Source organism: Apium graveolens, chromosome 2 (genome assembly GCF_009905375.1).
Source record: "Apium graveolens cultivar Ventura chromosome 2, ASM990537v1, whole genome shotgun sequence".
NCBI lineage: Eukaryota > Viridiplantae > Streptophyta > Magnoliopsida > Apiales > Apiaceae > Apium > Apium graveolens.
The window spans coordinates 102,815,964-102,829,018 of record NC_133648.1 but is presented as its reverse complement, the minus strand read 5'-3'; the positions used below and the strand labels follow the sequence as shown (position 1 = coordinate 102,829,018).

The 13,055-nt window shown below is 33.6% G+C and overlaps 2 protein-coding genes across 8 annotated transcripts; one reads left to right on the top strand and one right to left on the bottom strand.

Moving 5' to 3' along the window:
• The first annotated feature begins 2,942 nt into the window (after nucleotides 1-2,942).
• On the top strand, nucleotides 2,943-4,754 carry LOC141707698 (nuclear transcription factor Y subunit C-2-like). 6 transcript variants are annotated; one of them, XM_074511017.1, is made up of 2 exons: nucleotides 2,943-3,142; nucleotides 3,851-4,754. In XM_074511017.1, exons 1-2 carry the CDS (start codon nucleotides 2,958-2,960, stop codon nucleotides 4,548-4,550), a joined length of 885 nt encoding a protein of 294 aa, XP_074367118.1. In that variant the 5' UTR covers nucleotides 2,943-2,957; the 3' UTR covers nucleotides 4,551-4,754. The 6 variants fall into 6 exon arrangements, with proteins under 6 accessions (XP_074367118.1, XP_074367117.1, XP_074367119.1 ...); XM_074511016.1 differs by having other exon boundaries at nucleotides 3,839-4,754; XM_074511018.1 differs by having other exon boundaries at nucleotides 2,952-3,146; nucleotides 3,839-4,754.
• Nucleotides 4,755-5,610: 856 nt separating this feature from the next.
• Nucleotides 5,611-11,587, bottom strand: LOC141707697 (uncharacterized). Of its 2 annotated transcripts, XM_074511015.1 has the most exons (9): nucleotides 11,064-11,587; nucleotides 10,839-10,898; nucleotides 7,934-8,182; nucleotides 7,747-7,823; nucleotides 7,162-7,238; nucleotides 6,930-7,062; nucleotides 6,634-6,842; nucleotides 6,486-6,530; nucleotides 5,611-6,123 (listed from the first exon to the last, which is right to left on the bottom strand). In XM_074511015.1, the coding sequence occupies exons 1-7, from the start codon at nucleotides 11,497-11,499 to the stop codon at nucleotides 6,687-6,689; spliced, it is 1,188 nt and encodes a 395-aa protein (XP_074367116.1). In that variant the 5' UTR covers nucleotides 11,500-11,587; the 3' UTR covers nucleotides 5,611-6,123; nucleotides 6,486-6,530; nucleotides 6,634-6,686. The 2 variants fall into 2 exon arrangements, with proteins under 2 accessions (XP_074367116.1, XP_074367115.1); XM_074511014.1 differs by lacking the exon at nucleotides 5,611-6,123 and having other exon boundaries at nucleotides 6,206-6,530.
• Between the last annotated feature and the right edge of the window lie 1,468 nt (nucleotides 11,588-13,055).

Sequence of the window (13,055 nt, the reverse complement as noted above, 5' to 3'; positions counted from 1 at the left end):
GATAAGTCATTTCCTCACTAGAGAACTCAGAGTTATCGACAAGTTTACATTCACTAGAGAACTCTAAGTTATCGATAAGTCAAAGTCCACTAGAGAACTCAGAGATATCGATAAGTCAAAATTCACTAGAGAACTCTAAATTATCGACAAGTCAAAGTGAAGGCATGAAGCTGAGAGATCTCGACAAGCCAAAGTCTCATTCGAGAACTCTGAGACCTCTATAAGTCAAATTCACTATGGAGTATTAGAGATCTCGATAAGCCAATATACTTATCGAGATGTCAAGTTCTCTATAGACCAAATGGAGATCTCGAGGTAAAATCTCAAAGTACAAAATTGCAGATCAGTTCAATATCCAAGACTAACAATCAACAAACAATCCAAACAGCTGGATTGACAAGTCTACAAAAAGCAGCTTAAAGGATGTGCAAGATCAATGGTGAAGATTAAATGACAAAAGAAGATCAAAGTTAACACATTATGCTAAGATATGCTAAGCCGGAAATAAAAGATATACTTTTCTATAAATGGAAATGACAACTAACTATTTACTAAAGCTAATAGGATGTCTTATTGTACACTGTGTAAATCAGCAGTTAACTGAATTATAAAGTTAACACTGGTCCTTTAGTCAGTTGTAATAATTTTGAATAGAAAATTTTGTAACACTCTCAAGGAGAAGCTAAGCTCTTTATCAACAAAGAGCCTAGAAATTTTGTAGTAAAACATTCTTAATTTTAATATAAAATTAAGTGAGATTTGAAGATTTGTGTTCTTTATAACAGGTAGTTACTTTTTGGGATGGAGGAGTGTTTGATGAAATCCATATATTATGTGGTTTAGGCCATGTTTGAAGAAGCATCCAAAAATGCTTATTATCAATATATCTGGAATCCCAAAACTATATTTATCTTCTTTCATCATATACACTAATATAATTTAATATTTATTTCTTTTTCAGGTATGCAAACCACCAAATACGATCCGTACTTGTCTGTATCGAAAAGAACAGACATTGTGCACTTGCAGTATTATAAAATAACACATCAATGGGATGACCAATTTTCGGATACGGAAAATTATAAACATGAACATAATATATTAAGCCGCCAACAATAAAGAATTGAAGCAAATACTTAAGAGCTAACATTCTAATTTGTATAAGGGATGATATGCCTCGTAGTGTCGTAATTGAAGAAGATGATGAAAATCAATATAACGAGAGTATGGAACATATAGATAATGACTTATGGGTTAAACTTGTTAATTGAATCTTGTTATTAATTTTGATATATGATATTGTGAAATAAAAAATAATAATAAATCAATCCAATAAACTTTATAAATCTATTATATATAATAGAGCAAGTAGGGGGTTTATTGAGACAATTTATTAATTTAAAATTACTTAAGTACCCCTCATGAATATGTATTAATAAATATCAAATTTATAACGTACATTAATTGCATCTAGCTCATAAATTACTAATAATTATATATTTATTACTACTCAGTTATTATATATTAAGGAATTATATTTATAATTAGATATGTATTTTTATAAGTATAGACTAAAATTCTTATATTATTATAATTTTATATATTTTTTATTATTGCATTTAATATATCGTATGTAATATGTTTATTATTCCAATTACAGTACAAGAAACTCTATTTCAAACGAAAAAACAAACATCGTATTTTTATTAGATATGTATAATACTTAGATTAAAATTTGGATTATAAGTTTACAATAATGCATATATATATATATATATATATATATATATATATATACATACTTACATACATACATACATACATACATACATACATACATACATACATACATACATACGTACATGCATACATACATACATATATATACATACATACATACATCCATACATACATCCATCCATCCATACATACATACATTCATACATACATACATACGTACGTACGTATGTATTTTATATATTTTTTATTATTGCATTTAATATATCGTATGTAATATTTTTGTTATTCCAATTACAGTACAAAAAACTCTATTTCAAACGAAAAAACAAACATCATATTTTTATTAGATATGTATAATACTTAGATTATAATTTGGATTATAAGTTTACAATAATACATACATACATACATTATATATATATATATCCATACATACATCCATCCATCCATCCATACATACATTCATACATACATACGTACGTACATACATACACACATATATACATACAAGTATACATACATATACACATACATACGAGATATAAGAAATTAAGGTAACTAACACAAATAAACTCAATTCTTTTGTAATCGATTAACATGATATTGTCAAATAATGAATTTCCATGTATGGTAACAATTATGAAAATTTAAAATTTTTAAACACTTTCAAGTACATCTCTTATGAAAATACAAAATTAAAAAGAAGTGCATCGCACATCATACCATATTTTTCAATTCTATAAAATGTATAAATTTCTTTAACATATGAGTTTTGAAAATGGCAGTGTCTCTTAGTGGCTATAAAATATAAAGGCCGAAAAACTCATTCTTACAGCAAAGATTGTACACAAATGAAAATAATTTCTCGTAAGAGGAATTATATTTTATTATATAAGCACATATACAAATTTTATAATAATGATGTTAGATCATGCCCGTGCCTCGCACGGGTTATAGAGCTAGTTTAATTTAATCCATCAAAATCTTGATAAATCAATTCATTAAAATTCATCAAAATCTGTATAAAATTTAAAAAATCTTATCTATTTTTTTTATAGATTCGTAACAAGTCATGAATTGTTAAAATTTAATAGAATGCATGAATTTTTATCGATCCATTAAAATTTTAAATAAATAAAAAAAAGGGGAGCAAGGAAAAGAAAGAAACAAAGAGAGGGCCTAGCCCTGGAGTAGAGTAGTAGTAGACTAGTAGTCGCATGGATCCACGTGGAAATGAGGCAGAGGAGGTTCGTGTCCCTTCCAACGCTGAGAGCGACACCTGTCCAGTCCCCCCCCCTGTCCACCCAAACCCAACACAACAACCTAAACAAACCTTTGAGTTTGACACCCCCTCCCTCCTTCACTGGGCTCAGCTCTCTCACTCTTCAGCTAATTGTAACTTGTAAGTAAGTGTTTTCCTTCACCACCATTTTTTGTTGTTGTTTCTTCTTACCATTTTCTTGAATTATGCATGATGCCCTAGACTCATATGTATGTATATATGTATGTTTTCTCAACTTTCTTGTCTGGATATATGTCACAGATTTCTCGTAATTTTCATCTTGTATTTTTATGTGATTTGTTTCTACTTTTGAATGATACTCTAGAATGTTGTGCACTTGTGGGGTAACTCTTTTGAGTTGCAATTTCCCTTCGTTCCTGATTGATTGTACATCCCAGCTAGTGTTATTCTTTTCACTTGTACTGTATTATACATTCAGCTTTTATTATACATTGAATTTATGCACATCGAAATTATTTATTTATTTTGCTAAATACACATCGAACTTAGGATGAATTGAATGATTACACATCTAGTTGGAAGGCAAGCAAGCAGCAACTACGCTACTCCCCCCTTTTACAAAGCCAATCCTCTCATGTACAACATCCATTCATCTACTGGTCATATGTATTACCTTTCTCATCTACCTATCTGCCCTCATTTTAAATAACACTACAGCACTACCATGTTTTAATCATTATATTAGATTCAGTATATCCCTATTATAGCCTACTTAATGTTCCATATTCGATTATGTATTGTGTTTAGCAGCTCTATTGTGTACCCATTTTTATGTACAATTCTCTTCATATCTAGTATGTTTGGTAGGTCTCAAATGGACCATTCAGAAGAATCTCATCAGCAGCAAGAAGAGGTGATTGATATTGCTTACGGTGTGCCTCAGTACCATGCTGGACAAGGAGTTGCAACAGGTACACCTGTTGTGCCAGTTTCTGCAGCAACTCAGGCGCACCATTTCCTTCAGCAAAAGCAGCAGCTGCAGCAACAGGATCAGCTTCAGGCGTTTTGGGTTAACCAAATGCACGAAATTGAACAGACGACCGACTTCAAGAACCATAACCTTCCGCTTGCTCGCATCAAGAAGGTAATGAAAGCTGATGAAGATGTCAGGATGATTTCATCTGAGGCCCCTGTTTTATTTGCTAAGGCGTGCGAGATGTTCATCATGGATCTGACTATGCGTTCTTGGTCACACACCGAGGAGAATAAAAGGAGAACGCTGCAGAAGAATGATATCGCAGCTGCAGTTTCAAGGACGGATGTCTTTGATTTTCTTGTTGATATCATCCCAAAGGACGAGTTTAAGGAGGACACAAGGGTTACAATTCCGCTGATGGGTCCACCAGCTGCTGATTCTGGTCCATATTACTATGTTCCGCAGCAGCATGCAGTGGGACCAGCAGGGTTTTATCCTGATCAGCAGCAGAACCATCAACCACTGCCATATATGCAGTGGCATCAGCCCCAACACGATCAAAATCAGCAGCAGCAGGAAAATGGCAACTGAGAATCTGTATTGACCTTTGTACTATCGAGTAGGATTTTGTTGGTGTTCTAGATGAATCTCGGTAGCTTCTAATCAGTGGTCAAGTAAGTATGATTTGGTAGCTTGAACTATGTAATATATGTGCAGGACATGATGAATATGTATGATTAAACCAGTCTAGGCGGAATAGTTTATGTTTATATGATTGTGATTTAACTGCTTCAACCGCTGTCTCGGAGCATTCTCATGTTGCCATTTAACGTTGTGTGAAACTACACAATCTCTGCTGCAGGATAACTTGGTTATCTAGTTTACATGGCATTTGTTCGAAAGATGCATAGTTTTGTCCAATTCTACAGCTGACTTCTCTATCCTTGATACTCCTGGCTGGTGCTACAAGGATTTATCTTCCACTGAATCATATTGCTTGGCCACATATAGAGCCTAACTGGAATAAATTTATTGCTAGGGAGAGTGTTATCTTCTTTTCATTTCTTTTTACAGTATTTGACATCTCGCAGTTCGAAGATATCCAACTTGATAGATCTTGGGAGGGAACCAATTACAACCTCCTCCTTCGCATCTCTACCACCCCATGCTGCTGTACTGTGGCTACTCAGAGACAAGGTCTCTACTCAGAGAAGCACTTGTAAAATTTTCGGTCTTGTTCCTTATTCCTTGTACTCTTTCCCTTGAGCAATCTGTCTTTCTCCAGTGTCTTTGTTTTTTATTTTTCCGTTCCTTTTGCTTTGTCTTCAAATCTACTATCATCATCTTTCGTTGCCACTCGTCTGACTTTGTACCTGTCCACCAAGAATGGTAACCATGTACGAACCAGGAAAATGATAATTGCATGCTTTTCTAGCCACATGTTAAGCGCACTCAAGAGCAATAGTTTCCCCGAATATTTCATAATTGTATGTTACACAGAGGTAAATTATAGGACTGGAGTTGCCTCTGAAACACATTTAACATTTCCTCCCAAAGAAGGGACCAAACCCAAATGGGACGATGCATATCTCATTTAACATAAATTTAAGGGATGTTTAGAAATCCTACTTCCAGAATCTGACAGAAATGATGGTCTTACCAAGATATATAACCTTGTTGTAATGTCCTCGGTAACAATTGTGAGAAGAAAACTACTGCTTTAAAGCCTGCTACAGAGTAAGCATAAAACAGAAAAAATTATCAGAACCAAGCCACTAAATTTATATGCCGAACAAGGCACAACCACTATAATTGGTTATTATGAGTAGTTTACAAAGAGGTCGGAGCTCGTTCCGCATGCTACAGGCCGCCCTGTAATTAATGCCCAAGCTTGACAGACTGCAAAAGGACTGATTACTGGCCAACCCAACACCAAGAACTCTCCAAAGCTTTCACAGAACTGGACAACGTAATGGCCTCTTAGTCGCATTGGGATTAGGACACTGTCTAGCTCTTTCTTCTGACTCCATTCTGCCTAACCAGCATGTTACTACTATCTCATAGAGCTGACAGCGTAGACGTCATTTAGCCGCAATGAAGTTGAATACACCATCTAGCTCTTTCATCCATAGGCCAAGCGAGCACATGTAACAATTTCCTACCACTTTTCGGTCGTCATACATAAACCATGTTCAGTAATTCATTAATAAATAAAGAATATATATACTTTTCATAATCCCAAAAGCTAAGCATTCAATAATCTCTTAATTAAGTAAATAATATATATACAATGAAGGATTACTACCATAGCTCTATAAATTTACACACACTCTTGATGTAGCATCCTTTCCATTGCTACAGATGCTACAGTATAGACATTGTTGCAATTTATTTACAAGCCTTCTCTAAATATATTTTTATATACACAACACAAGAGTTACTCTCATGCTTGTATAAGCTAAAAGGTAGACCAACTTCATGCTAGACTTTTCAAAATTTGAGGAACAAAAGAAGAACCAGTCTTACACCATATTCTCTTTACTTCAGAGTTTGACATAATTCAGGTTTGTCCTGCCAAATTTTTATGGTTATGTATTAACAACAGTTCAATGAGATCAACATCCAATATTCAAAGAGTACAAAGAGAGTTGTAGATTTAATATACTAATCTGACCTGGTTATCTGTGTGTCAAAAGCATAAGATAGCATATTCTCCTACTCATCATCTTATCTACCAGTAGACATGGCCTCCTCGACTTTCCTAATAACCACGCTTAGACTACCTCCATCTTCCAGAGCTTTAACGGCTGCTCGATGGGCATGCTTATGCCATTTGAGTAAATTATAAGACTGTAGAACTGACCATCTTGCTTGATTTGACATCTATATAATAGAACAGAAACTGATTACTACACTTGTTATAAATCAACAGATATTCAAAGACGTGAATTTTTTTAATCTTAGAGAGACCTGGGCAACAGAGAGTGGAGGATCCAAAAGAACCGAAATGCTCCTAAATAGATTTTCATCATTCTCACCACCGTCAGCCTCACCGTACACAAGGGCTTCGGCTGCAATCCCAGCAAATAGCACCATGCAATACCTAAAAAACAATCATTATTTGAAAACATATAAACATGCCAACTACACAATATAAGCTGGGAAGCAAATAAGAACATAGGTTGAGAGCCTGGACAGCCACCTATCAAAGGCGGTGCCGCTCAATCGGCCCTGAGCAAGCTCGTTTTGCATATTTTCATCCCAAAACTGTGTTCCTGCCTGCAATAAAACAGTACAATATATTACAACTTAAATCAGAATTCAAGCACAAGAAAGAATGACCGGGGAGTATTTTAATGCACAATGAATGTAATCAATGTAATTAAAAAATTTCTGTCACGCTAATGATAGATAATGATAAACACCCTTCATGGTCACAAGATCACATAGCAGGACTACCAAGGTTGTTGACTTTAGGAGAAAGAAGTAAAGTTGTTTTTGTCAGTGAACATCAATAATAATGTAAAGGGAGAACCAATTGCATACTTTTCTGCCTCTATTTTGTTGAGAAAATTTGTTGACAAAAAAAAATCAGTCAGATGTTGAGATTTATGTTTGTTATACTAAAAAGGGAGCTTTTGGGAGAAGAAACATTGCAAATGGCATATATTCCTTTTAGCTTCCAGTGAAATATGTTGTAGAAAATTAAACAGATGACAGTGTTGCAGTTGAAGCCGAGTCAAGTTAGCGTAAGCAGTACATCAAGTGGCTCACATATATCACATACCTGTCCTTGAATGCCCATTTGCATTGCAACAATTGGGTCTAAGATTACCCCACGAATTGGACAACCCATAAGATATGCTGCAAGAAAGATAAAATAAAGTTTTCCTAGTAAAAATAAGGGATCTCGCCTCAGCACATAAGTACGTACAGTATTAGGTTTCAATGAAGCCCCATGATATAGGTTTTACCGATTAGAAGATGTCCAGCTTCATGCACAAGAATCCTCCGTCTGTAAGGTGGCCAATAACTTGAGATTTGAGCTAAACATGAACCACCAAGGAATATAGAATCTGCCATGGCTAACCCCAGGACAACCGCCAGGTTTGGTCTGATATCTATTCCTTGATTAACTAAAAAAGATATTCCAGCAAAGAAACCAGCCAAAACAACACTAGAACTTCCCGAAAGACCCCACTTTTTTGGTGAAAGTTTTGAAACTGTAACAGGACCAAAACAACATATGCAGCTGGAGCTTCATTAATACTGAATAATGAAAAGAGCAAACTGAAAAACTTTGCACCTAGCACGCAGATGTCCAGCTATGTTACCCGGACTCAGTATAGGTGTTAAAAACAGGGGCGGATCCAAGAGTTGGATTCCTAGTTTTCAGATAATTAAGATTCTTGGATATGGATCAGAAGTTGGACACAGGTGCACGGACTCGCCATGTTAGCTTAACAGAAGTAAAACTTCATATAGACTAATTCACTGTTCATTCATAAAAATATTGTTCACTACAGATAAATCATATACACTTGTGCATGTAAAATTGTACTAGCATAAAACTAAAAGCAAAAAAATAAACAAGTCAGTCGTGGACCTTTATTCTCTAAAACAGGTTGTACAGAGACCTTATATTTCATTTGAACTTAGATACTACAAGAGGGCAAGGTGAAGTGTCCAATTTTAATAAGGACCCGACGCATAGATGCAATACCCACACCCATGTCATGTCCGGTGAACACGGGTACAAAGACTAATATGGCGAGTCCAGAAATATTTCAGTAGTTTTCCTTGCTTCCTCTATCCCACACTCATGTTCCTTATCGCAAGATGTTACTATATAGCAATAAACACCATACGACTCCTAATTTACGACAGGACTTGCATTTAATTGTTAAAAAGAAAATTGACCGTAAAAAGTAAAATGACCAAGATCATTTGACTTGCAAAAAAACTTTTATTTTTTTTTAATTCTTTTTGGTGATTGCAAGATGACATGAATAGTTAAAACTAATCAGGAAACATTAATCTACTTTTTATGTCTACCATAGGAACTTAAATCAGAAATTCAACTTAAGTGAGGTGTATTTCTCAGCTAGCCAATTGAATTACAACATATCTTTGTACTTGATGAAAAAGTTAAATTCAAACAAGGCTCCACATTACGAATTTTGATATACACAATCTCTCATAACAATATAGTGGAAAGAGTGCATTAAAGGTCCCACTCTACGTCTGAGATGACCAGAAAAATTATAATTTATTTACATTGTAGAATTCCTCACAATATCTTCGTTATCCTTAAATTTGTTTTTTGTTGTTTTATTACTTGCAATTGGAGGTTCGTGTCATAACCATAAAGTTTTTAAATAGTAGAGCACCGGTGAAAGCGTATCATGACCATCTAGTTGCATTTCTTTGTGGTTGATCATGAGCAAAAGATTTTAAGATCATTTGATAGACATGAAAAAGAAGATCATGTTGTGTCTGTGAAATCTTAGCTCAACAGAGAGAAGACTACTTTGCAACTGAGCACGGGTATGGGAATACGGCATAATTTGAATTAAATTAATTAATTTACATAATAGAAATAAATAAATAACTAATTGTAGACATCTAACATTATTTAATCAATTATTATTTGAAGATAAATTTATAATTTTATTATAAGAGATGATCTCTTCGAATGTCCAATACAAATATAAGGCGTGTCCTGTTATGCTTTTCTTTAAAGTATCAGTTCAGGTACATTCATTGTACACTGTACAATATTATATTTATTTCAAACACGACCAGTCAAAGAACCTACCTGAATTCATTATCATCATCACTCATCAGATATATTTCTTATTTCTTAATCCATGCACAACTGTTCATTCTAAATAGTACACACACATAGATGCAGGCATATGTATGTAATATCGCCATCCTTCTTTGCTCTTCCTCCTTTTCTTATGTCTTAAAATTTCACCCACAAGGTTCCTTCAGCGACCTTAAATTCCTCTAATGACGGGGGAGTGTCTATTTTTCAACCAACGAATCCGACACAGATTCCGTGTCGTGTCGTGTGTGTCAACAACACGAGTACGCCTGCAAGAAGTGTCGTGTCGGAGTAACATAGCCCTGGCCTAAGCGTAGATAGGAGCCTGGGGCTAGAGGTTGGTAGAACTTCTCAAGTCCAAAGGTGAAGAACTTCTATAAGGGAAGGCCAAATTCGATTCTAATTGTAAAATGGCTATAGTTATTGTTATAGTATGGCACCCAAAAGTGCTTTTTGGAGCTAAAAATAACTTGAACTCCAATGCTAGTTGCATTTTACAGCCGAATAATTCCAAATTTATCTAACTTTTGGTTGCTCTCTCCTAACTTTCTTTAGAGTACACACCAACAGCCATTTTATTCATGATTAATTGATTATGTGGATATGACAAGATGCATATATGCATCCTTGGTTGCAAATTTGGAACAAACGATGCATTTATTCATATTTGCATCCAATCATGCAACTCTTTTTTAGTTGTGTTTTTTTGCATGCTCTAATGTGAAGCCTTTTTATAGTTCAATTTTTTTCATCAAGTACAAAGATATGTTTTATTCAAGTGGCTAGCCGTGACACACCTCACTCAAGTTCATATGAGTTCCTATGAATGGCAGACATAAGAAGTAGATTAATATTGTTTAATTAGTTTTACCTTTTCATGTCATTCTAAAATTACCAACATCTGCATCACTCGACCTAACAGCTCAAGTAGTATAAAATCCCCAAAAGAGGAGGTATAAAAAGAAGTTAAGCAACATGCTACATTATATACTATTAATCCACTGCATAGACTGTAAATACTGATCTACATTAAGATTAAAGAAATGCACCTTGTAAACCAGCCGAGGATCTTATTACACTTGGTGTAACATCTCTTGGTCCCTCCAGAACTGCAAAACTAAACCTCAATTATTACAGCAACATCAATATACATGTACATTAACTAACCAATACATAAACAAAAAAATCTCATCAAGTAAATAATATATCCTCTTATTCATTTATCGAAGTTTAACTGTTTAACTGCACCTACTAAAAAGGAAAGAGAGTGTTACCAATATTTCTGTACTTTCCAAAAGTGGGCAAGAAGCCTTTATCCTTAAGAAAAGAATAAGCAGCACCAACTAATCTCAAATCATCTGCATTCAAACATGTATCCAACACCTCCCAGTTTCTGTCCCATCCATACATTCCCAACTCGGTCTCTAACCGAGTCGACTCACTCAATTCTTCTTTTTCTTCCTCTACAACTTGTACGTCTCTCAAGAACCGTAAGGCTTTAGCTAAATCTTTCTCCTTGACTGCAGCTTCATACTCTTGCCATTCTCTAACAGCTCTTAATGGGGTCGCCGGGAATGATATCCGGCGAAGTGGGGTGGCCGGAAATGGGGATCGGAGTGTGGGATAGTGTGGAGGGTTGAAATGGGTGTGGTGAGAGATGGGGGTTTGAGGGAGAATCGGAGGGGGTGAGAGGGAGAGGAGCGGGGCCATTTAATTTGCCGGTAATATTAACCGGAGAGAGTGTTGGATTAATTGAAGTGTGGTCTGTTTGGGCTTCTGAGGTAGAGTGTTTGATTTAGTACGATGCATTATGAGTTGGGCTTTTTGTAATATGTTTGCCCCGCCTATTTTAGCCCATGTTAGATCTTTTTTATCTTTTCCTTTTATTGATAAGTTCGTCCGGCCCCGTAAATTAGTCAAATTATTTTCGAGGTAGTCGCACTCGTCTGGTAAAAAATATTTAAATTCGCTCACTGATAATTGATAAATTATTATATTTGTAATTTTTTATATAAACAAATGTTATACGGAATTGTCGGCCGATGTTGAGTAACCTTCCATTATAAAACATAATGATTGCAATATTAATTAATTGAAACATTTAAAAAAAATGAAAGATATATATATATATATATTTATAAAAAATATAATTTCTTTTATAAGGTTGTTTGGTTTGGTGTAACAACAGTTACAACATTTACGAATGAGTATTCTGGTAAAATTAATGAATAGTGAACAAATTTATAATGAAATGTGAAATGTTATCGTGAGTCGGCGTCTATTATATATATATATATTATAACTAAGTTGAATAAACTTACAATTTTTTTAAAATTATATTGTGTTACAAATTTTCAAATCATATTTTGAAAGAAACTTAAAAACTAAATCAAATACACATTATTAATTAAAAAATATTTTTAGGATTATAAAAAAAAATTAAAACATACGATTGTTGCAGTGTTTTATAATTTTAATTCATCATAAATCTAATCCAATTTTATTTATTTTACAGGGTTGCTTGGTATTGGTGTAACATCAATTACATCATTTAATAATGGACATTTCATTAAAATCAGAGTGGTTCATAAATTTATAATGAAATACGAGACATCTTTGTCGGGTAATATATATTATATAATTAAGTTGAGTAAACTTACAAATTTGTGAAAATTATACACTGTTTTAGATCATAATTCAAAAAACTTAAATAACTAAATCAAATGCATATAATTAATAAATATTATTATTAAGGTTATCAAAAAATATGGGACATGCAATTATTGTAGTGTTTTAAAATTCTTATTTATCAAAAAAATATAATAATGCTTTCTTTTTTTAGAGGGTTGTTTGACATTGATGTAACATCAATTACACCATTTAGTTGTGAGTATTCTCGGATAATCATTTATAGTGAAATGTGAGACGACGTCGAGAAATATATATTATATAATTAATTTAGTAAATTTATAAATTCGTGAACATTATACTATGTCACGAATTTTCATATCTCATTTCAAAAATTTAAACAAATAAATCAAATACACATGATTACAAAAAAATATAAAAATTATGATAAAATGCAAGATATGCGATAGATATGCGATTGTTGTATTGTTTTATAATTCTAATTCACCAAAAATATAATAATGTTGTATTTTTTTTGTAATATTGTCTGAAATTGGGATAATAACAATTAAATCAATTTGGAGTGGATATACTAGTAAAATTAAGGAAACAAATTTATAATGAAATGTCTGACGGCG